Consider the following 26,877-nt stretch of genomic DNA (forward strand, 5'->3'; position numbering starts at 1 on the left):
AAAAAAATAATAATTTTTGGTACGGGAAGTTCCAGCAATTTGCCTTAAGGCACGATGCCTTAATTGCCTTAAGACAGAATTCCACTTACAGCTAGTTTACATATATACTAGCTGGCTCCGCAAACGTTGTTTAGCAATGAAAAATGTTTCCATAAAAATTATAGGATAAAAATAACTGAATGATATTGATAGCCATTTCAAGTGCTAGTCTAAACTGATACTAATTTCATTTAAATTGGCATTTTTCAAAATTATTATTATAGGCATATTAATTTATTTGTTAATTATGCTGTGCGTCAAATAGAATCAAGTGGGATTTCAAAAACTGAAAATTTTATAGCTTTGCCATTTTTTTGTATTGTACCTAGTTTCCCATAAAAAACTGCTTTCAAGATTATAATATTTTTGCTCTTTCTGGAAGTCATTCATGAAAGTTTAAATTATTTTTTTAAGTGAAATTCAAGCTTTTTCATAAACTCATAACTACAAAAAGTAGGTGTTTTATCCATATCTAAATATAATCTAGAATAAATATTTTATGTGTTAAAATTATTTAATTATCATTACTTCTTCTGTAAGAATTTAAACTGATGAGGAGCTGATGTCTGTATCTTAAATGAATTTAATAAAATTTGAGCAAAAATTTGAGTGTTAATATGCTCATATTTACCTATTTAATATATATACTTCTCACTTAAATAATTATTACATTCTTAACGCGTGTAATAAAATCGTAATGGATTGTTATTGTTAATTTTAGTTAAGTAATAACCATTTGCAGTATCTGTAATAATTGTATTTGTATTTTAATTACTATTTTATCAAATGGAGGTTAAGCGTAAGCCGAAGTGTATGGATTTTTGACACCAGGAAAAACCATTTTTTGATAAATACAATAGAAAAAACTAATCATACATGTTGTGTTTTCAAAAACTGAACATGTTTTGTTTTTAATTTTAAAACTGAAAATTTGTGTAATGTGGTTATGAGCAAATGGGAAAAAATGTTTTTCCTGGTGTGGTATGTGTATCTTTTAATCATTTGTTTCTTTTATTTCGACGACTGGCTGAAAATCATTATTTAAGATATATATATATTACATGACCTTAACATCCCATTTGTAGTCACTGAGAAGAGCAGTTGTAAATATCATGTGAAAATTGTCAGACTAATCTAATGAGACTCAACAAGAAACCTTATGCCTTTAATGTATTTTTTTTATTTCAATGTCAATTGCTGATTGGAGCAAGTCTTCCGACGTTTTTTACTTCCTTTATTTGATTTTTGTTTATTTACTACTTATAAAGTTTTTTCAATTATTCTGATTGTATAATATTAATTCTTTCCACTCGGCAGTCCCGCTGAGGGGACAACGTAAATCTAGCGTATCACTTAGCAGCTCTTTTGCAGTTTTTATTACATTGGCTCAGTTCGTATTGGAGCGTCGAACATCATAGATTAAGGACGAGCAATCCGCGGGCCTCGGGTTCATGCGGCCTTTTAAATATTGTTCATCGACCCGGAAAGCATTTCTAAAGTAGAGTATTATTTATTTTATCAACTTTCTTTTACCAATAAATTAATTACAATACTCTTCTTATATTGTATTAACTAATTAAATATTTACGTTTCTTATTTAATATTTTTATATTATAATGTTTATTATAATATTAAACCATATTAAAAACTGTATGTTATTTAATGTGGTCCGCCATGAAGTTTTAAAAATTAAATGCGCCTCAATCTTGAGTTGAAAAGGTTACTCATTTTCAGAATAAATCTGTGCAATGATAAGACAATGTTCTTTTTTCAAAATTTAATTATTAGTTATTTTCGAAGAATATTTGATCCTTTTTAATTGTTACAAACTTTCTTGTGGATTTATAAAAAAACATGACGCTAATTATAATTGTAAGAGCACTGTAATCAACCTACTATGCCTTTGATCAATTGCTTTAAACTTTAACATATTGGACGAAATAAATTTAGATATTATTGTAAATACATGTTCTTCAATGTTTACAAATTCATATAAAACACATTGCGTAAAGTACAAATGAAATCAAGAATACAGCAGCCGGTGCAGAGTGGCAAGGGTTATATAAATATATATATATATATATATATATATATATATATATACTCCAGCTCTTTTCCCAATTTTTCTTATATTCTTCAGCTCATTTTCCAAGCCAGTAGTAAAAATAATTTTCACTATCAGTAAATGAAGAATTATTCGATAACATTTTTCGTAACATTCAATAAACTTGGCCTTACCTAGAAATTATTAATTTCTGAGAATATCAACATAAAAACCGTTGTCGTATCTATATCGCAATATCATTATCTGCTTCGTGATATAGATACTACGGAAGTACAAGCAATTTTACATATTATATTTCACAAGATAAAACTGGTGTGAGAAAATAAATATCCATTACTTCTAAATGATTGTATTGTAATAATCAGTGATACTCCAAATTACGGAGATATTTGATTTTATACTACATGTGTATGTACAGTAAACCCTCCGTTAACACGGCATTCTGGTTACACGATTCCCATACTGCGCGGAGCTAAAAATCCGACATCCCTCCGACTACACGGACTTCCTATCACACGGTTTTTGTTCAACAGCCCATAAGTTCCTTGCGCAACCGATGAGTCATTATAGGAAATTGATATCAAAAAGGTATTAATGTAAGTCTTGTTATCGACTTTTCTCTTCTAGGCATGCCTGATTATATAATAGCTGCCTAAGAACACGTTTAACTGACTACTGCGTCGCGCCAATTTTTGAATAAGGTGTCTTTGTCATACATGTCATTTCGTCCACATTACTCCTACTTCAAGTTGTATTTTCCCTTTTTCTCCCATGTTTATTATTTTCATTACCATTTTGTAGTCATTAATCACTTTTTATTGACTTCTATGAATTTCCTTTTCAAACTTCTGCTATCATACTTCCTGGTCTTGTGCCTTGGCTTTCATTTCCCTGTATTTTCTTCTCTCGCGTAAGTCATCAACCATCTGCATTCTTCTTCTTTCTTATCCTTTCAGTCCTCATACATATTATATATATTTTAATTATTCTGTGCGGGTGTATGATTTGATACTTTTTCTAAACGATTATTCGGATTTTGATAATTCTTTTTAGAGTTTGTCAAGGGAAATTTTTAAGATTTAATGAACCATAAAACTATAGTAATATTGTAGAAATAAATGGCAAATATTACAAAAAACCATTTATCATTGTTTGGCATTGAAAACATTTAACCCTCCGTCGGTCGGATATTTATTCACCTTCGAACGGTCGGAGTGGTCTGGCTGGACCACCATTCATTTTACATGCATTTATATGGGGTAAATGAGTTTTTGGTGTCTTATATGTTAACCATTATTAGTAATAAATATTTATAGTTTTGATTTTTTTCTTTTTTTTACCGTCTTTTGCATGTGTTGAGCTTGCTTATAATAAAAAAATATATATTATATTATATTATATAAAAAAATCAAAGAATATAAAAAAATCGTTGCTTTTTTATTATTTTTATTTTTTTTGTTTTATATCAATGAAAAACAATATTTATTCTTTTTGGGCTCTTTCGAAATGAATGTGAAATTCAAATGAAAACGAAATGAGGTGCGTCGCCTTTGAAATGAGCTGTAAAATTCAAGTTGAAAATATAATTTCACTACAGGTTTGCCAAGAAAATTTTCGAACGCAGTACGGGTAGAAAAATTGTTGATAATGTGCGCATTACTCATTCGATTTTCAATATTTGCGATGACCAATAAGTTTGGTAGGTTTTCAAGGAACTCTCGTCGTGAAAATACTAACATTCATGTTACAACACATAGCAAAGAATATATGAAATGCAGTTTGAATAGAAAATACCAGAAAAAAGACAAAATACTGGTTTTTACATATATCAAAAAGCGTATATTTCATACAAAATGTATGGGTGGTCTAGACAGACCACTCCGACCGTTCGAAGTATAAAAAAGTTAATATCCTTATAATTATCCTTCTGTACATTTTTTCGTCCTAATTTTTTCATTGATCGACAGCTAATGAAATTTTAGGAAAAGTCAAGAAATTTCAAGTCGATAGAATTACTAGAAGTATTTTTTTTAAATTGAAGTCGAAAAAAGTCTGGCCAGACCACGCCGACCGACGGAGGGTTAAACTGTCATCTGCTAGAAACATCAATTCACTTGAAATTTGAATTTAGCTGAAATTATGAGCCTAGATAATAAAATATAATATACAAGAAGAATGTAATGTCTACATTACTATTGCTGAAAAGCAGCTGAGAAGTGCCAGAAATTAAAATAAGATACAGTCAACGGTATTTGTTTGGCAGATAAATTAAATAATTCAGTTAAATAAATAACGCAATAAGTTCAAATTGCATATACAATATTTTTTAAACTTATGCATGCCGCATTTTGGTTTACTTTACTAAATTATTTAGCAATACAAAAAATATTTCTACTTACTAAAAAAAAAAGATTTATAATTTTGTTTGTATTGGATATGGAATATTTAGCAAGTTGATCTTAGATTGAAGAGTGCTCATACGAACTAGATTTTACAAATTAATTTACCTAAGATTTGAACATAAACAATAATGTTTATTAAATTATTAGTAAGAAAGATGTACTTTCGAAATTATAATTGCTAAAAGCAACTAATATATCGTACGAGATTATGAAAATTATAGACTAAATTATTGAAGCAATTATGTTGTGTGGTAAAATCAAGAGTGTTATTATTCTTTTATCGCAGATACTATTTTTTTCTGAATTTCTTATACTGCTTATGCTAAGACCATAAATGAATCACAAAGGCAGGACATCAAATAGGATATTAAAAAGTATAGGATAGGATATTAAAAAAATTGGATATTTTGAATTGTAGACATGGATACAAGACAACGTCTGTCGGGTCATCTAGTATATATATAAAAGAAATTATGTTGATACATAATATGTATCAACATATATAGACGTAAATTTTGTTCAAAATATTTTTGAAACCTGAATCTGTTTTCATGTGTAAATCATATATTATATATATTATTACATGAAAACAGATTCAGGTTTCTAAAATATTTTGAACAAAATTTACGTCTATTCCAAATTTGTTTTTCTTTTCGTACGATTTCAGACTTCACTTCACTATGACCTTTAAGCATTTATTTTTATCATCAATATGCATATATATATATATATATATATATATATATATATATATATATATACTTCCTAAAGGCACATTACGCTCATTAGGCGCATTTAAAAACAATATTTACTGACATAATAATTGAAGTAATTATTACATGAGTATTTGAGTAAAATTACCGTGTTCAGAATTCTGTTTCATATGCTAAAAATGATAAAAAATACCTTTTGCAAAGGCAAATATATAATGGAATAAAGAGGAAATAATGTAGTTATATGCGAGTGAAACGTTGATTTCCATCAATCAATCAATCAATCTTTCAAATTTATGAACATGGCATATTTTTATTGCGTAAACGGTAAACATATGGAGCATGTGCGTTTTTAAAGCCTTTTCATCGATCGAATATTTGTCGATATTAACGAACTGTGTTCTTTTGATACATATTATAATAAATATAAAAGTTATATATACATTAGGCTTCATTCAACTAATTTTATTTTCTTCCTGGAAGTTGTGAAAATTGCCTTTCGGAGTATTGCTGCAAAAATAATTAAATGTAATAAAATATGTTTAAAATCTATCACAACTAGCAAAAACAACTAGCTGGTTGCTTTCTAATAGCTATTAAATTAACTAAACAAGAATACTGATGGGGCGATTCTTCCGTAAAATAGACCAAAGTTATTGAAAGGCTATGTTACGTAGCGTTTTTCATATAAAGTGGTACTAAAAACTCACAAAATGCTATGTGGTTGCTGTGCGATTTGGCGTTTCAGATAGAAAACCTAAATTACAATTAGAAAACGCACTAACGCTAAAAAATAATCTGATCATAAGTGCGTCTTTGTGATGTGGCATAATAACATATGAGTGAAGTTACATTTTTTAGTACCATTATATTTGAAAAAAAAACTCTACGTAACATAGCCTTGCCATAACATTGGTCTATTTTACAGCAGAATCGGCCCCTGTATGCCTTCATGTAATAATAGGTAGATTGTAATTCAAATATATGTATAAACAAAGGTTGGAGCAATAATATTGTTTATTCAGGATTTAATCTTTTACGCATTTAAAACTGAATTGTTGAATTTATAAGTATTTTATTAATTATATGTTTGTTACAAAAGTTGTTATGACGCATTGTGTTTCTTTAAAATTGCTCGCTTATCATTTTGTTTGCATACTGAAAAGTAATACATGGAAAATTAGTGGAAGAAATAAGAAATATCTTATCTACATAGTAATTAATATTCGTTATTACATGAAAAAAATCAATAAAAATTGGTTGATTGTTGTAATTTCTTTTTGTTAACGTTATTAATTTATTAAATTTAATTATGAAATAAAATTATCACTTGTTGGTTTAATAATATGTGTACATTTTTTTACTGAATTTTGAGTTTCGTCACAATTATTAGTTATACTATTTGAATTTTGAATTAATACTAATTAAACAATTTTAAATATATCAAAAATTTTATTAAAATAGACCAATGTTATGGCAAGGCTATGTTACACTGCGTTTTTTCATATGAAATATATGAAAATGTAAAAACTGTCAAAATCCAAATCTAGGAAAAATGCACTTACGATAAGATTCTATCTTTCGCGTTTGTGGGTTTTCCAGGCTAGGTTTTACATTAAAAATGCCCGACTCACAGTAACCATATAGCATTTTAACAGTTTTTAGTACCATTTTATATGATAAAAGCAGCGTAACATAACCTTGTCATAACATTGGTCTATTTTACGACAGAATTGGCTGGTCATTTTGGCGGATATCTATAATATTCCTTTAACATTTTTTCTTTTCTTTACTTGATTTTAATTTGATTTTTCAGAATTCATAGATTTACCCAGGAAATCAAAATATTTGAATTTTACAAAAAATTGAAATTTTTCTAAAATCTTCTAATGTTTTTTCAAATGTTTCAGAATATTCAACATTTCCCAATTACTGAAACTTTTCAAAACCAAGTTTTCCAGAATTTTCAAAAAACTTTTATATTTTTAACAATTTAAAATGTTGAGGATCACTATGATTGATTAGAAATCAAGTGGATTGTAAATTATAAATATCCCATTACCATCAGGAAAGTGAATAAAACAAATATTTAGTTTACGATATATATTGTTCTTTACTCTATAGCCTTCTCCTTTCGTTACTTTTGCTAGTCTTTTCGTTATAAGTGACAGGTATTTATATGCATACATATAGTACCCCGAAGGGTCCCTTGTTAAGGGGTTACATGGGTTTCACAGTTTCAAAAAATCGAAATTTAGAATATTGTCTTAAATTTTCAAGTTTCGGAGATACAGCCTTGAAAAGGTGGACGCTCGAGGTCAGATATAGGCTCTCTTAAAACTTTAAACGCGTTTTTCTCAAAACTATGTTTTCAAAGACGGTTGTCAAGATTTCTCGCGAACTTCTCAAGCGATATTGATGAAATTTTACACAGGGCTTCGAGATATCATTTACAAGGTCTTGAACTAAGGATTTTTTTTTCTTTAATTACAACTATTTAAAAAAAATATTGAGAAGAATCCAATTTTCATTTTATTTTGTTTTCCTTCGTCCAATACCTAGTTTATTGTCTTTACTAAAACACGTATTTTTCTTTTTATTTCGGATAATTCTCAAAGAAGTTCTGCTGACAACGCGGAGGCACTTTTTTCCGAGGGACTGCCGGAAATTGCATCGTAATGACCGCCATTTTGATATTTTTTTGACAATATTACAAAATGTTTATTAAATATGTATCTTTTAAATAAAAAAAAATCATTAAAATATTTAATTTTTATATGTAAAAAAATTATTGAAAAAAGCCGTTTTTGCCCGAGGAAACCCATATAACCCCTTAAATGGAAAAAGATCTGATCAAATACTGATTACAAAATATTTCAAATTTACAGTCTCTACAAATTTGTAATAAATCTTTTTTTTCACTTCATATAATATTTGTTCACAAAACGGAAAGTATCATTAATTAATTTGAACCTTGATGATCATGCATTATATTATGCACTATCCTTTGATCCTTTGAAATATTACCTTCTATTGGTTGGAAATATGAAATATTTATACCAATAAATAACATTCAAATCAATCAAACATTTAAAAGAAGAATAAAATTAGGATAGTGATTTTATTTTATTTTTAACTAAATACGTAGAGCAAAGTAATAAAATAAATGATAAATTGGTTTTACTCACAACATGCTCCAGCATGTTTTCTGTTGTCAAACTATGTTATTTCTTTCGACTGTAAGAAACACTAGAAGTGAAAAAAAATGCTAGAAACTGGGCTGATTCAAACTTTTCATTTTGTGTCCTTTTTTCAGTCGGTCCACCAGAGTGTGCAGCTCGTCATTTTCGCTGTGGCAATGGCAAGTGTATACCATTGAGCTGGGCTTGTGATGCCGAGAGGGACTGCGACGACGGCAGCGACGAATTCCCTGAAGAATGCAAAGGTTGGTACAGAACAAAATACAACCCACACCGTTTTGTTGCCCGCGTAAATATGAATGTTATATTCATGCTGTATAATTTAATGTACTTCTATTTTGTATGTATGCTAGAAATAAACAATCCAGCTGCAACAAATATAGTTTTGAATTTACGATTAATATCTATATCTACATATCGAATGCGCTATAAAAATATTAATTTCATAATGTGATTATCCACTTATTTAAGCCACGGTTAAATAATTATACTGCGCGACAAAAATGGCACTTTAATTTTTTATTATTAACTTTCCGTAGGGCCGAAAATCGAAAATGAAAATTTTTGCATTTCTTCACGTTTCAGAGGCTTTTGAACATTTTGCCATACCTCAGAAAAAATCGATGTGTGTGTGTGTTTTGTTAGTCTGCATTATAATTTAATTAAGTGATTATTAGTTTTTGGCAAAGGTAGGCCCAGCGGTTTTGGAGACACAGAGCTAAATGTTAAAAAAAATGACAGTTTTTGAGAGAACTAAGCGTCCGATTTAAATGATTCAAAGAACTTTCTGCTTGTTTTAACAAAATAATTGCTTTTGGAAAAAAAATTTTTCTTTCTAATTTTATTTTGCAAAAAATATTTTTGTAATTTTCGATTAAAAATTCAAAAAATTACCCAGGCTAAACACAGTCTAAGCACCACTCTGGTGCAAATGTTTACTCAAGTGCGTTTACTCAAGACTGTTTATGTACTGGAGCACTTTTCCAATTTTGTGAAAACTATTAAAAAATGTGAAAATGCCGCCAAGCTAAACACAGTGTAAGTAAAAATGTCGCACAGAATTATTTGCAAATGCGTTTAGACTGTGACTATACGGGAGCACTTTTTCAATTTTGTGTAAATTAGGCAACTATTTTTTTTCTTTTTTGATATTGAATTCGAAATATAATGACGATTATTAATGTTCTGGAGATAAATTGATCTACGATTTACATTTGATTTGCTCAGATATAATAAGATAGCAAAAATAATGAAAGTTACAGTATTTGTAATAATATATTTGAAAACGTTTAAAATTTCTCGAATATCTCGGAAAGTTCCAGCAATTTTCCTTAAGGCACGATGCCATACACCACTAGTTATTATTTATTTTGTTACTTGAACTTTTTTCTAAATCGACTTAAAATTGCACGCTGATTTCAAATATTCAATTTTTCCGTAACAGCTCTAGTTTTTGAGTTTTAAGGAACTACCCCAATTAGTAATTTTGTCTATGATTATTGCAGTTTAACGTGTTTTTAAGAGTTTTATTCTGCTGTTTTTGGTATGGCTTCGTTGTGTGCATAATTCGAGTAGTTTTTGTTACATCTGTGGTTAATATGTCTTCGACAAATACCGGAAACCTATGTCAAACTGAGTAACGACATCGTATTTCAACCACTTTAAAACTGAATTGCGCAATGAAGATAAAACATGGTTTTTTCATACTTATAATAAGTGAATTCGTAGTATTCGTAGTATTCGTAAGTGAATGCGTAGTATATTTACGTTATTATCCAGAAGAAAAAAGAAATGATATAATTTTAATACCCCCGTCATTTACAAAAAATCTCAGAATCGCCATGACGGTTGTTTCTTCTGTGTGGTAAATACCAATGAAATAAGTTCAGGCAATAGAAGCAAATAGTCATAAACTACAACCCCAATGTTTTTGAGGTCCAGTCCAGTCTACTTACGATCACCTACACGAATCTTATCCATGCTAATGATGAACAACTTAGAACATCAACATCTCTTGCCTATCCATTACCATGTAATGGATGTAGAAACCAACGTTAAACAAGAAAACAGGAAGAATTAAAAACTGATATATTTGATGTAATTGATTTGAATTCATTACTCGCACTCTTATTCATAGCAGTTTTTGGAAAATCTCGGAGATATTAGCTAAGAGCAGGCGAGAGTCCTGAGGACATTGCAGGAGCGATATCAAATAAGATGGAACATCCACATGGCTCACAATTATTGGAGCTTATGACGAAATCAGTTAGATCTTGTCCACGTTCGAAAATCATAATGATTTTTGAAGGCATAAAATGAAACATGTATTTTTTATTGTAATTTGAAGTAAAACTAGTATATTTGCATATCTTAAAAACTAGAGCTGTTAGCAAATTTCTGTTACCGTTTTCAAAATCAGCGGCTTCGAATTATTTTAAAACCATCATAACAACTCAGGGAAAAAAATTAATGTCGCACAGTGTTACCAATAGAACCTATTGATCACTAATAAAACATAAAAATTAGTCCATCCCTTAAATCGATTATTATTTACTTATATTCTTATGATCAACAGTTTTATTAACAACCAATGAGTAATTTGTCAATAAATTTAGATTTTGTAGCAACTTGTTTTCAATTACAATTACAAAATGGAGATGAGTTTGTGATTCATGCGAGTGGGTACGTAAGCTTTCGTTCTGAACTAAAGAGTTGCCAGTACTATTATAAAGTTCTGAAACTTTATCCAGCTTTACGGATTGTTGATCGAAATACACATTTTTTGGTGACAATTTCTCTATTTTATTCAGGACTTCATATTTATATGTTGCTTGCATATTTTCTTTGTTATTTTTTCATTTCTTGATTATCTATACTCAATTATTTATGAAGTGAGAATATATTTAAAAATCTAAAGTTGAAACAGCTTCGTCCCAGTACTGCTAGACAGTGATAATAGTACAATAAAAGAAAGAATTGAGGTATACACAGATTTTTTTCTTATTAGGCTACTAAAAATAAATTATAAGGATTTTTATTAATACTTCTGTTATGAGCTTGATCTAATAACTATCCTCTTGCATTCGTTTGTTCAGTCAGCCTGTTTTTATACTTCTGACCATATCTGATTGTGAGTATACCTGGTGGAATTTTATTTGACATTATGGCAGTAGGTGTACTGATCTATGTAAGTTTTTGTTCCGATATGCCGCCTTCGTCGATATGAACGGTAACTTACCTAAGTAGAATCGATCCTTGTCCACTATGCTATCTTTCAAAAGAAAGGAGAAAAATATGAAATGAAATATTGACATGTGTCATCAGACCTCATATGTATTGCAACTATTCAGATCCACAAATTCTGGCTCGATTCATTCTCGTGGCACGTGTTGTCAATGGGGTAACTTTTTCAAATGTGGCAAGTTAGTTTTACGAACGCTTGTGTATGACATCAAAAGCGCATCGAAAATATTATATTTTGAAATAAATTGCTTTTTTATCATTCGTTTTTCCAATACAATTCTGAAAATGCTCCACATGTTACTTGTTTAGATACTTTTTTTCTTGGGATGTAAGACCAATCAAATATTATTCGTTCCCTAAACGACTACGGTTCATAGAACCGTGCTCAAGCAATGACAGGAAAAATTCATGGAAAAATTTTCTTATTGGCAAACCTCCATCACGACTGTGAAGGACTTATTTTCATTATATTTTTTAATCTAAATTTATTTATAATTTGTATTTTAAAATCTAGTTTACTTCTTTGCACTCTGATAATTGCTTATTATCAGATTTATAATAGTTACAGGTTACATTACTTTTTCTTACATTAACAAAATTGGTTAAGGTTGCAGTGCATTGATATAAATTCAAGCAAAATGTAAAAAATAAAGATGGTAGAAATATCTGATATGAAATATTAAATGCATGCATGTGCATCAGATTTATAATAGTTACAGGTTTCATTACTTTTCTTTACTCTAACAGAATTGGTTAAGATTGTAGTGCATTGATATAAATTCAAGCAAAATGTAAAAAATAAAGATGGTAAAAATATCTGATATGAAATATTAAATGCATGCATATGGTGCGCGCTGGGGAACCCAAACAACTCGCGCTTGTTTACGACTTACATATTGGCGTACCAGTGGAACAATATATTGCATGGAATTTTATATGATTATGAGAACAATAGCAAATTCAAAATATTGTTCGATATGCTTTTCCGTAAAATTAACCCACTGAAAATATTTACCTAAGAGCGACGTATATTGTTTAGATCCTTTGTTCTAAAAATCGAACCGGTTATATGAAGTTCGTTAACCTAACTTATCTCGCACTATTTATTTATTTCATTACCAAAGTATTTCGATCTAGTAGAAAGGCCATCGAAGGAATTATTCATAGCCATAGTTGAAAGGTTTCTGTTGCCTTGCTGATGCTAAACTAATGTATCTATAATTTTTGGTATGAACAATGCAGGTATCAGTAAGTAGTTTCTGTTAAACAGATGCTTTTACTAAATAACTTGATAGACGTATTTAACCCTCCGTCGATCGGATATTTTTTCACCTTCGAACGGTCGGAAAGCTCTGGCTGGACCACCATTCATTTTACATGCATTTATGTGGAAAAATGAGTTTTTATTGTCTTATATATTAACGATTATTATTATTTATAGTTTTAATTTTTTCTTTTTCTTACCGTCTTTTGCATGTGTTGAGCATGCTTATAATAAAAATATTACATATTATATTATATAAAAAAATCAAGAAATATAAAATAATGGTTGCTTTGTTTGTTAATTTTTCTGTTTTATATCAATGAAAAACAATATTTATTCTTTTTCGGCGCCTTCGAAATGAATGTGAAATTCAAATGAAAACGAAATGAGGTGCGTCGCCTTTGAAATGAGCTGTAAAACTCAAAGTGAAAATATAATTTCACTACAGGTTTGCCAGAAAAAAAAATTCGAACGCAGTACGGGTAGAAAAATTGTTGATAATGTGTGCATTACTCATCCGATTTTCAGTGTTCGCGATTACCAATAAGTTTGGTAGGTTTTCAAGGAACTCTCGTCATGAAAATACTAACATTCATGTTACAACACATAGCAAAAAATATATAGAATGCAGTTTGAATAGAAAATACCAGAAAAAAGACAAAATACTGGTCTACATTCATCAAAAAGCGTATATTTCATACAAAATGTATGGGTGGTCTAGACAGACCTTTCCGACCGTTCGAAGTATAAAAAAGTTAATATCCTTATAATTATCCTTATAATTGTCCTGATTTTTTCATTGATCGACAGCTAATGAAATTTTAGGAAAAGTCAAGAAATTTCAAGTCGATAGGATTACTAGAAGTATTTTTTTTTTTAATTGAAATCAAAAAAAAGTCTGGCCAGACCACCCCGACCTACGGAGGGTTAAATAATGATAGTCTCTGTTGTCGCCAGTATTTTCGCCATAAAATTTAAATATTGTTAATTTTTAAATTTATTCGAAAAAAAGTTCAGAAAGTCAGATTTTGGATAGAATTTTGATTTTTTAGATTCGAATAATTATTTATAAACTGGTAACCAATCTGCATATTACACTCATTGAAAATAAACTGATAGTTTATACAAATAATCTAAGTTGGAATGTGTGAATTATACTTCGATTTTTGTATAAAATATATGAACCTGATATTGTAACAACGCGGATAAGACTTATTTTGATATATTATTGTGTAACTTATTTCGTAAAAAAAAACAGCCATGTATATGTCCGAAAAAATTTTAATAAACTTATCCGCTTGAGCACTCATTCCTTATAATAAATTCCAAAAATCTGTATTGCGCAGTATCGCTCGCCCTTCCCATAAAAATATATTGAATTACTTCTTCTTTTTGTCGGATTCCTTCTTCTTCTCCTTTTCCTTGCCTTCCTTAGCTTCTTTCACGTCTTTAGCGTCTTTGGCATCTTTCGCGTCTTTAGTGTCTTTAACATCCTTAGCCTCTTTTGCTTCTTTCGGTTCTTTCGCTTCTTTCGCTTCCTTTGCCGCCTCTTTCGCTTCTTTGGCTTCTTTTGCCGCCTCTTTCGCTTCTTTGGCTTCTTTTGCCGCCTCTTTCGCTTCTTTGGCTTCTTTTGCCGCCTCTTTAGCTTCTTTGGCCGCCTCTTTCGCTTCTTTTGTTTCCTTTACTTCTTTCGCGGCAACTACCGGCACTGCTGCCGCTGGTGTAGCAGGAACCGCAGATGCGGGATCAGTGGCTGGCGCAGCAACTGGAGCGGGCATCGGTAGGGGGGCGGGATCGACACGTGCCGCTGCTGCTGGAGCAGCTGCTGCTGCAGCTGGAGCTGAAGCGGGTGCGGGCGCGGGAATTGCAGCGGAAGCTGCTGGTCCTGCGTGTGGAATTGGGGCGGTAGATAGTGCATTGGTCAACTCTTCCACAGATATTCCCATGAGCGTAGATGCATCGCCCAACGTTCGCACAAAGTCTTCAAGTGTAACGCCGGCTCCAGCTGCAAACTTGCTGAACAATGTGGATAAGTCGGTTGTAGTGAACGCAGCTGTGTTTAAAAGCTGCAAATGATATATTAATATATTTAGTAACATAATAAAATAGAAAATTCAATATGTATTCATAACAAAAAAAATATTAATAATCTTATCCGACGTTACATTAAGATAAATTTGAATCTAAATATAAACTGTCTATGTAAGTTTGTACTATATAAGTTGGAATTGGAATAAATTGCAAGAATTTTTTTATTCACTAATCAGTTTAATTTGAGTTTGCAGCTCAATTACGACTAATGACTGTCTAGTTGTTTTTCAATTGCAAACTTATATAAACAGTCGATGTTTAAAACGATTGTAGAAAGCTTTTTTCAAAACAATAATACTATTCATGAGCATACACAAAGAACAAAGAAGCTTGCAAATTCAATGCATGAATTGAAAATAATTTTAACTAAACGTGTGGAATACTTCAAAAATATTTGCAAATGCCAAATAGAATTACACGATCTTTGCTATAAACAATATGTGAATGCGACAAATTGAATCGGAAACTAACAGATGCCGTTGCTATATTTCCAACAATTCCAGAACAAAAATCTTTGAAATATGTTGATATTGATGTTATAGTTATTTTGGAATCTTGAATAATTTAGAACTTAATTTTTGGAATAGAAATTTCTTTTCACTATTAACTATGTAGCTATTGCTATATTATTGATTATTGCTGAATTAGCAGCGCTTGGTTTTTAAAATATGTCTATATTTAGTTTTGAAATTAAGATTGATATTTATATTTCACTATCTACGCCACGTTTATAAAATTAGGTATATTTAATTTTGTGTATACTATATTAATCGATGACATATAACACAATTGAAACGAGAAAGCTCAAGATAATTCAATAAAAGTAGAGAAAAAAAGTTAATTCATCGATCGATTTGAATTTCAATTATCAAAATGAATTAAAATATATTTGTTTAATATTATTGCGAGAAAACTCGAGAAAATTCAATAAAAGTAAAAAAAAAATCTAATTCTTTGGTCAAATTGAATATCAAGTGCCAAAGTAAATAACAATAATAAATTATTTACATTATCATTGCGAGAACGATCGAGAAAATTCAATAAGTGAAATTTTTTTTTTCTAATTCATTAGTCAATTTGAATTTCAAAAAAATATAAAAAATAATGTTCGAAAAAATTCAATAAAAGCGAAAAAATCTTCTTTCTAATCCATTGGTCAATTTGTATTTCAAATGTCAAAAAGAATTAAAAAAAATCATTTAAAATATTATTGCGAGAAAGCTCGAGAAACTTCCATGTAAAATAATTATTTCTAATTCATCAATTTAAATCTAATCCGTCAATTTAAATTTGAAAATAAAAATAATAAATTATTCAAAATATTATTGCGAGAAAGCTCGAGGAAATTCAATTCAATTAAAAATAAAATTCTAAGCCCAAATTCTATTCAAATGTCGAAGTGTAAAAAAAATTAAAAATTAAAATATTCCATATACTTGAATAATTCAGAATAAATATAATGATTCTAACCAATATTATTAATAGAAATAAAAATATTAAATTATTTACAATATTATTGCCGCTAGAAAACTCGCGAAATTTCAATGTAAAAAAAAATTATTTCTAATCCATCAATTTGAATCTAATCTGTCAATTTAAATTTGCAAATAAAAATAATAAATTATTTAAAATATTATTCCGGGAAAGCTCGAGAAAATTCAATAAAAGTAAAAATAAAATATAAGCCATTGGCCAATTTCTATTCAAATGTCAAAAAAAAAAAAATTAAAAATTATTTCAAATATTCCATATACTTAAATAATTTAGAATAAATATAATAATTCTAACCAATATTATTAATAGAAATAAAAATATTAAATTGCTAGAAAGCTCGAGTAATTTCAATGTAAAAACAAATATTTCTCGAGAAAATTCAATACAATTAAAAATAAAATTCTAAACCATTGGCCAATTTCTATTCAAATGTCAAAGTGTTAAGAAAAAATTAAAAATTATTTAAAATATTCCATATACTGAATAATTTAGAATAAACATAATAATTCTAACCAATATTATTAATAGAAATAAAAATATTAAATTGCGAGAAAGCTCGAGTAATTTCAATGTAAAAAAAAATATTTTTAATCCGTCAATTTAAATTTGAAAATAAAAATAATAAATAATTTAAAATATTATTGCGAAAAAGCTCAAGAAAATTCAATAAAAGTAGAAATAAAATTCTAAGCCATTGGCTAATTTCTATTCAAATGCCAAAGTGTAAAAAAAAATATTTAAAAAATTCCGTATACTTGAATAATTTGGAATAAATATAATAATTTTAACCAATACTATTAATAGAATCAAAAATATTAAATTATTTGCAATATTATTGCGAGAAAGCTCGAGAAACTTCCATGTAGAAAAATTATTTGTAATCCATCAATTCAAATTTGAAAATAAAAATAATAAATTATTCAAAATATTATTATTATTATCAAAATATTGTGAGAAAGCTCGAGAAAATTCAATACAATTGAAAATAAAATTCTAAGCCATTGGCCAATTTCTATTCAAATGTCAAAGTGTCAAAAAAAAAAAATTAAAAATTATTTAAAATATTTTATATACTTGAATAATTTAGAATAAATATAATAATTCTAATTAATATTATTAATATAACTATTATAATAGTATTAGGAAATGAAATAAATACCTTGGCGGACGTGAACCAATTCTCTATTTGGGTCAAAGTTATTGTATTTCCTCCAGCGGGTCCAGTGCCTAGCGATGCGTACGTCTTGAACATTCCACTCAGGGCTGTTATTTGTGCCGAAGGTGAGACAGGGGCGGCCGCCATTATTATTTTTTGAATTTTCCGCGCTCCAAAATTATGTGCTCAGAACGGTTAAGTTTTCGTTCCCGGATGGTTGATTATTTGCTCAGTCTTTTGTTCGGACTGGGTAATGTGATCGGATACCCTACTGCATGGTTGCTTGGATTTATATTGGAATTTTGTTTTTCCCGAGTTTCAACTTATATTCTGACAGCCCAATAGAAAATAATTGAATCGTAACGAACTGTCCATGTTCTGACGTTTTCCCCTGGAATAGACAAGTGTCGTGTAATCGATATTAAAGTATCGATAGAACTTTATATTATATTATATTATATATTATATTATATATTATATTATATATTATATTATAATATATTATATATTATATTAAATATTTTAAAATCACATTATGGAAAAAGATCCGTGGGCAAACTATGGTATGAAAACTTTTCTGATTATAGGAAATTTGTCTATTTATTAAAGTAATAAATGCTCATTGTTAGATTGTAATAATTAATGAAACCAATAATTAATTGATAAATAATGAAGCATAATAACATAATAAATTTTAATGAAACAATGCAAAAGAAAGACGTAACGCCGTTTGTAATATTGATGAAGCTCAGGGGCCCATTCTGCCCTAAAATAGACCTATATTATGGCAAGGCTGCGTTATGCAGCGTTTTTCCTATAAAGTTGTACTAAAATCTGTCAAATGCTATGCGGTTGTTGTGCGATCAGGCGTTTTAGATAGAAAGCCTAACTTGAAAAACGTACAAATGTCAAAAAAAAAACGATTGTTATAACTGCATCTTTGTGATGTGCCTTAATAACATTTTTTTTTAATTTTATTTTGAATAGCAATCAGAATACAGGAAAATTCTATGAGCTATTTGGCTTATGTCATTCAATAAGTGATTCTACTATTCTGTTCATATAAAGTTGTGATAGTTCTAAGGGTCCTCCATATTATCTTCGGGCAGATTCTTCTTCAGTCTTCTTGAAGTTGGTGTCTCAAGAAGCTGAGCGACTCAAAGCGAGCTAGAGCTTGTATGATGTTCTATTTTATGAAAATGTTGGACACTGTTTGTATAACTCTGTTTATAAATTCAATATGAACATCGTCGTGTAAGGTCTTATTGTAGACGGAGCATCAGTAATCTGCCTTAATATTTTCGATAGGGCACGTTGCATTGGCACTATGTTGGATTTCCATTGGTTTTATTACTACCTTATAAATTAGAAGTTTATTGTCAATAGATAGAATCGACTTGCGTCCCAGAAGCCAGTAATAGTTCAGAGGTTCGAATTTTTATAGCATTTAATTTTGCTATATTTGAATATAGTCCTTCCACGTCAGTCTGCGATCTAGTTGCATTTTCTGGAAAAATCGCCTGATCGCACAGCAATTACATAGCACTTTGACAGTATTTAGTACCATTTAGTATGAGAAGCGCTACGCAACATAGCTTTGTCATAATGTTGGTCTATTTTATGGCAGATTTGGGCCTATTGTCATTTTCTGGAAAATTGTTTTTACAAATACTTTGTAACGTTGTTTTAACTCTTGCGTTACGTGTTTTCTGCAGAAGTGTCGCTGCCGTACAGAACAGTGTGCCCATTAGTAGTGCTATTGAATGGACCAGACACAATGATATATTTTAAGATATTTCTATCTATATTTCTATCATTATCAATAAAAATATAGTAAAAAATTTAAAATGACACTTCTGATGAACTAGAAATTACAAAAACGACTAGAATTCTCAGTAGTTTAACTCATAGTGATAAATCTTGAAGCAAAGGCAAACACATGTTCATGGACGACTTCCGTACACGCAGCACGTCATGTGGATGTCGTCCATGGACGACATTCGTAGCGAAAGAGTTAATTATCTTGTCTGTGGAGATTTTAAGAAATTTACAAGTTAGTATATAACGTATATAAATATTAAATTTTTTTTATATGATGCCCATAAAAAATTTATCGTTGATATTTTTGCATTGAACGTCATACTTATATTTTTAATTGGGGAAAATTTAATTGATACTACTCGATATTGTTGATTGCTGTTCTTCAAAATATTAAACTCTCAGAATTTTCCTTATGCTTTACTTACCTTTTTTCTCCTTTAGAAATGCGAAAATACTCTTCAAGTCTGAAAAAAATTAATCGCTGTGCATAAAGAAGATGTATTGAAAGTACGCCTATTGCGGAAGTGATTTGCAAAATTTCGACCATGGAGTTTTAATATTGAAATAAAGCACCACATTACGTAAGATCGGTTGATGAAAATAAGTCAGACCAGTGAGAGGTTTTTTTTTTTAAATTCAACTGTTTATAACCTTCTTGAACTGTGATTAATAAAATATTGGGAATATGCCAATAATTTCTTACTTTTATTGAACAATCACTAGAACAATAATGTTATGATGATTTTACATTATAGTGAATTTGTCAAAAATGTTGCATTATTTTGCCCTAAAGGGCATTATAATATGAAAAATAATATGCGACGTACATTTAAATAGAAATAGAAGACAGCGATTTGAGAAGTTCAAAATCCGTTTGATATTTGTGGATTCAAGCACTGATTGTGATATTACGCCTATGACGAATGTAATTTTTTGCAATTAAGATAAATTTTAAACAGAAAATAAAAAAGCATAAAATTAGGGTACTGGCACACGTATATTCATGCAATGAATTTTGTATGATGAGTTTGGTGCTCTATGTACATTTCGAATATAGATTTTCTACGACGCAGTAAGTCAGTAAAGTGATTTGATTTATTCAGGTTAGATTAATGTCATGAAAGATATTGAGAAGTGAACGATGTGAGGATCGTTTGTTGTCAATTGATAAGTTTCTCATCTGAATCCAGTTAAGATGTGTCTGAATTTAACATTCATAATTAATTATTATTCAACTTGTAAATGACACGTCTGTTCTTCGGTTGAACATCTGTGATTGATAGATCGTTATTATCTATTTCCATAAAATTGTGCAAATTACATCTGTTAGTCATCGTAAAGCATTTATAAACGATAGACAGAAAAATAGATTAAATAATAGACAGACTTGCGCTTTTATATCGATGTCGCACCGGATGCTTTGCTATCATAGTCGGACTTCGTCTTTTTAAGAGAAAAACTCGCCCTCGCATTTCTCACTATCATAAGCTCATTACAATAATTATGATATATTATCATTGAAGGATACGATTTATAATTTTATGCGCAAAATGTTAAATGTCGGTTAAGTACATGGGGGAGAACACGAGTCCATACACGGCGGGGGGTATTCTAGTTAGAGGAATGAATTTTAGGTCATCATCAAATAAAGGCAATCAATTTTTTTACTATTATTATTATTTTCATTTATTTATCAATGTTACAAGAGTACAGAAAAAATTTCAAACAAAAAAACTGATAATAATTTTCAAATTTTGAAGTTGAGGGTCTCAAAAAGTTGACACGTGACCGTGTACACGATTGCAACCCTCCTAGTCATCCAAAATGAAAAAAAAAATATTCATCTAGAATGATGTTGCTATGGTATATACTAGGATTGAGTGATTTTTTTTTTTTTTTGCAAAATGGCAACTGCTTGAAAAAAAGACCAATTTTTACCACCTTTTTAAAATTCACGATTTTCTTTTCAATTGAAAATTGGTGATGAGGCTAGTATATACTAGAGAGAATTCTATAAAAATTCTCTGAGAATTTCAAGTAAATCGCCGCATTAGAACTCGAGAATTCGTGTACATAGTATTGAAAGAAACAGTTTAGAGAAAAACGCGTTTAAAGTTTCGCAAAAGGAAGGAAATAGAAGATGATTATCATGGTCAACTATAAATATCTGTATCTTCTAAAATAATTTTCATTTTTAAAAATCCTTTCGTGCTTATATTCTTGAATAGTTAAGCTTTGAAAATATGGAACAAACAAAAAAAATTTTTCGAGTTTCTACACTAGAACACCTCCTTAACATTTATATGGAAAATAGTCTGAACAAAATATTCGATATTATTTTGGACTTGGTTTCAACTAATTATACTTCATCCTAATATTAAAAATGATTTTTTAATACCGAATCTTAACAACCTCGGCTATTCGTACATTTTATTAAAATTAAAAATGATTTGATTGCTTTTTTAATATTTTTTTATGAGTAAAGTGAATGAATTTATGGAGCAGATATTTTAGAAAGCTTTCAAGCTGATTTTGGCAATTTAAACAAATGAGGTTTTAACTATCTTTATTTAAGATTTTTCTGGAATTGATGACTATTTAATTTAGATTGTAAAATATACTATGTTTTATTGCTATAAGGTGACAATAATTTTTCAGAGCTAAATTGATTATTATTTTTCTTATTTAAATTTTGATACGTACACAGATGTATGTATTTGTTTCTTTAGTAAACATATATGGGGTAGGACGGGGCACAAAAGTCCTATTTGACTTCGAGTAATTATATTTAACCAAACTAAACTAATTTTGTCAGAACACATATTAAACAACTATTTGACTATGTAAGTCGGTAAAACTCCCAGGTAATTCATCATCATCATTGTAAAATTGCTGTTTTTCAAAAATTTGTCACCTGTTTTTTTTTTAAACCATACAGGTCCAATGTCTTGTTTAATTTTAAAGGGGTTTTCGCTAAGTCTCTTTAAAAAAATCAAAATAAAAGCTACATTATTCTACTAATGCAAAACATAAATTTTATGGGTACATTTTTACAGAGATAACACTGTATATAACCTTGATCTGGTATGTTACCAGAAATATTGAATGTGTTAAATAATATTTATTTAACTATTGTAAATTTATTGTTTAACTTAATTTACTTTTTTATTTATAGTTTTGTATTTTTTACACCTTTGTTCACCTCAGTTCAGTTGGTTCTTTTTACCTCACCCACGTGTAGCTTGTGAAGAGGTTATATAAAAAAAGAAAATAATAATCAAGGTGGTGACTGGTTATACATATTTTTCTCTCTACTTTCAAATATCGTTCTTAAAAAATATTTTAACTTTACTTATTTTTGAGATATCGGTTATGGATCTTTTTACCTGTGGACCGTTAAGCCTCGCTCTATTATAAATTAATGAAACTTTTTATTGATTTTTACATATAAATGAAAATGCTTGATACATCAAAATATCTATAGGTTTTAATTGTTTTTTACATATAGAAACAATTACTTATTATTTTACTAATTTTGGTATATAGTCGTGACGACCTCGCCGAAATACGTATCCTATATAGAGGCTACTAAAAATCTTAAGCGTAGTTTCTGTTGTCGCGTCATTTATTTCCGTATTTAAAATAAAAATCAAACTCAGATAAACTATATTTCATGTTAATATCTATATATGTAGGATTAATCCGTTTTAATTTAATAAATATTAGCATGATTTTGCTTTTTTGCGCCTTGATATTGTATCCCCTTCCCTTTCGCATGACTGATAACTGCCACCCGACGGATTTGCTCTCTTTTTTGGAATATCAATTCAACTTGGAATTCAGTCTGCAAACGCGATCGTATCTGTTTATAACAGTTTTCTGATTTACTTGATTAATTAAAAGTTTTCGGATCTTTGTGTTTGACTTCGTGACTTTGTAAATGAAATAATACAATTAGTGCTTCGGGAAATACCTTCAACGCTTTTGTGTCAAGTTTTGTGTTTGTAAATCATCATTTGGTATTTTTTATTTATTAGTTTTTTGTATGAATAATACATATGTAAATCTTGTGCGATTTTTTTTTGAAATTATGTATTGGCAACATCTATTTTTTACCCCCGAACTTCGATTTACTTTATTTGTTTCGTTTCCTTTAGTAGTCAGTATCTTCTCAAAATGTGGATTTTATTAAACCATTTTTATTATATAAAATTATGGTTTTTAATATATTTTTTTTGTTGCATGTTTGCATGATCTTTCTTAAATTGAGTTACAGAATGTTTCAAACTTGAAATTTTAAAATGGAAATGAGTATATGGGAGAATCCTAGTGTTGAACTTCAAAAAATTCTTTTTTTTTCATATTTTCAAAGTTTGACATATTTTATATGTGTATGAGAGGATTTTTATAAATTTAATTTATTTTTAGAAATAGAGCTGCTTTGCCATGATAATCCTCTTCTGTTTGCTTCTTGTTGCGAATGTTTAAACGCGTTTTTCTGAAGTGTCTTTTTTAATATGATGCCCACGATTTCTCGAGTTCTACTAGACCGATTTACTTGAAATTTTTGCAGAATATTTTTTAGACTTCTGTATAGATTATAGATTTTTATGGATTATAGATTTCGGAGATATAGCTGTTTTACCATGATAATCCTCTTCTGTTAGTTTCTTTTTGCGAAACTTCAAACGCGTTTTTCTCAAAATTGTCTTTTTAATACGATTTTTTGAGTTCTACTGTACCGATTTTTGCAGAATATTTTTTATCGACTCAAAAAAGTGGAAATACTAATATACACTATTGCAACATTATTCTAGATGTTTTTGATTCATTTTTTTCTATACTATAGTAAAGTCGACAAAGAAATTATAAAAAGGAGGATAGTCTCAAAAATGATAGGCTTCTTTTTAGGATGATTTAAAAATGACTTAAAATTATGCTTCTACACCAGAATACCCTCTTATAACTTCTTTGTCACAGTTCTGATTTCAGGTGATTTTTGCTTATCAGTTGCGTAACTCAAATTTCTTCAAACTTTTATTTTATTTCTGATTTTAATAGTGACTGAGATATTGTTTATTTTTCTTCTGATGAAATATTAAATAGTGTTAGAAATAAAATAATGTTCGTAGTAGTAAACTAATTATTAAAAATATGGGCTTTGTTAACCTTTATTATAATTTTATAATTTTATCCTGCAGTAGGTACTTAGTACTTACAGTACTTAATTATGGTAACTCCAGTTACTTTAAAATTGCTATGTTAATAACATCCCTAAAAATATTATCGGTTTGAAAAGTTTTTAGGAAATATGTCTATGAGATGTGCCCCATATTCAAATGTATTTCTAATTAGATTTTAACTGCAATTATTATTAGGCACGTTTTCGATTATTGGCTCATAATTTGATATCTAACGTTCTTCAGGTATCACGTAGTATGGAACCCGCAACTCACGGATCGAGTTGTAAGTGGAACTAGATTTGTTATGCAAGCTCACAGCTGAATTTTGTTTTAAAACTTTTTATCCAATTGCAAACTAAAACATGAAGATCCTATACTGAGAATGCCACTGGCGTATTACATTTCGGATCCATCCAATGATAAAAAGAATTTTATAGAGAATAATGTCTTTAGGAGAACAGCATACGTTTTGTTTCATGATTTGGCCCATATTTAGTGCTTTATTAAAAAAATTACAATAAATAACTAATTTCTAAAACAATTACGATAATGCTTGTTAAAAGTAATATATAAAAATAACCAAAAAATATAACATGAAATTTACAGGCCATTTTTGTTACAAAATAGACCAATGTTATGGCAAGGCTATGTTGCGCCGCGTTTTTTCATATAAAATGGTACTAAAAACTGTGAAAATGCTATGTACTTGATGTGTGATTAGACGTATTACATATAAAATGTAACTTCACTCATATGTTATCAAGACACATTAGAAAAATGCAATTATCATAAGATTCTTTTTTTTGGCGTTTCTTCTTTTTCTCGGTTAGGTTTTCTATCTAAAACGCCTGACTGCACAGCAACTACATTGTCAGTTTTTAGTACAATTTTATATGAAAAACGCATGTTAACATTGTCTTGCCATAACATTGGTATATTTTACATCGGAAATGATGTTGAAATTTATAGAGATAAGAACAGTAAGTATAAGGTATTAGTCACTTATATTACAAATACTAATGTCTCCCAATGTAATAATGTCATCACATTTTACTTTATACTTACTGTTTTGATCTCTATATATAACATTAAGGAGTCGATTCTGCTGTAAAATCGACCAATGTTATGGCAAAGCTATGTTATGTAAGAGTTTTCATATAAAATGGTGCTAAATATTGTCAAAAGCCATGTAGTTGCTGTGCAGATAGACGTTTTAGATAGAAAACCGAACCTAGAAAAGGCACAAGTGTTAAAAAAAACGATATCATCATAACTTTAGGGCATGGCTTAATAACATATGAGTGAAGTTGCATTTTATATATAAAACGCCTGACAAAACAGCAAGTACATAGCATTTCACAGTTTTTTTTATTTATTTATTTTATTTATATTTTACAGTTTGTTTTTTCCTTGTTTTTTAAAGATTTATTTATTTTATTTATATTATTTTATACATACATATTTCTATACAATTTATATAATCATAATCTAAGATATAAATACATAAACTTATCTTTAATACTAACTAATAAAAAATAAAATTCCCTTATAAATAAATTTCTAATCATGAAAAAAATAATCACTAAAAGCCATATCTAGCATTTCACAGTTTTTAGTACCATTTTATATGAAAAACGCATCGTAACATTGCCTTGCCATAACATTGGCCCATTTTACGGCAGAATTGTCCCATAAATTTCATATTTTCTGTTATGTTTTTTCATATTACTTTTAACCTGTATAATTGTTTTAGAAATATGCTATTATTTCTTATCTTATATTTGTTTAATGTAGCACTGAAGACAGGTCAAACTAAGACTCAAAATATGTCATTCTAATAAATACATTCTTCTTGATTGAATGGTGAAGGCTCAAAAATATTCCATCGTATATATTTCACTATCTGAAAAAACTTCACGCTTTAAGATAATTAATTCTGATGTTGTAATATACAAATAAAATCGTGGAAGGCACAACATGAAATAAATAAGGAAAAGATTCTAATCAAGTTTGATTTAATTGGTTTTGATTGATTCTTATCTTTTATTCATGTACTTCTACGTATAATTGTGAATATAAATTTTGACTTTGTCTCGGATGCGTCGAATAGTCTGCGTTCTCACAAAATTTAAATTCATTGCATTTACAAATTAATCCACAATTACTGAGAGTTTTAGTATCACCTACGATTTTTATTAGTTTCTAA

General features: G+C 29.0%; 1 protein-coding gene across 4 annotated transcripts in view; it reads left to right on the plus strand.

The window, feature by feature from the left end:
* LOC113376487 (low-density lipoprotein receptor) overlaps window positions 1-26,877 on the plus strand; it is a 99,006-nt gene that overhangs the window by 8,965 nt on the left and 63,164 nt on the right. For all 4 annotated transcript variants that reach the window (XM_026616423.1, XM_026616425.1, XM_026616424.1 and 1 more), the window contains exon 2: window positions 8,536-8,664. In XM_026616423.1, coding sequence (XP_026472208.1) covers window positions 8,536-8,664 — 129 coding nt within the window. The remainder of the gene's footprint in view (window positions 1-8,535; window positions 8,665-26,877) is intronic.

This window comes from Ctenocephalides felis, unplaced genomic scaffold, assembly GCF_003426905.1.
Source record: "Ctenocephalides felis isolate EL2017-DRISC unplaced genomic scaffold, ASM342690v1 CF-g0.4_SCAFFOLD_01886, whole genome shotgun sequence".
NCBI classification, from domain to species: Eukaryota; Metazoa; Arthropoda; class Insecta; order Siphonaptera; family Pulicidae; genus Ctenocephalides; species Ctenocephalides felis.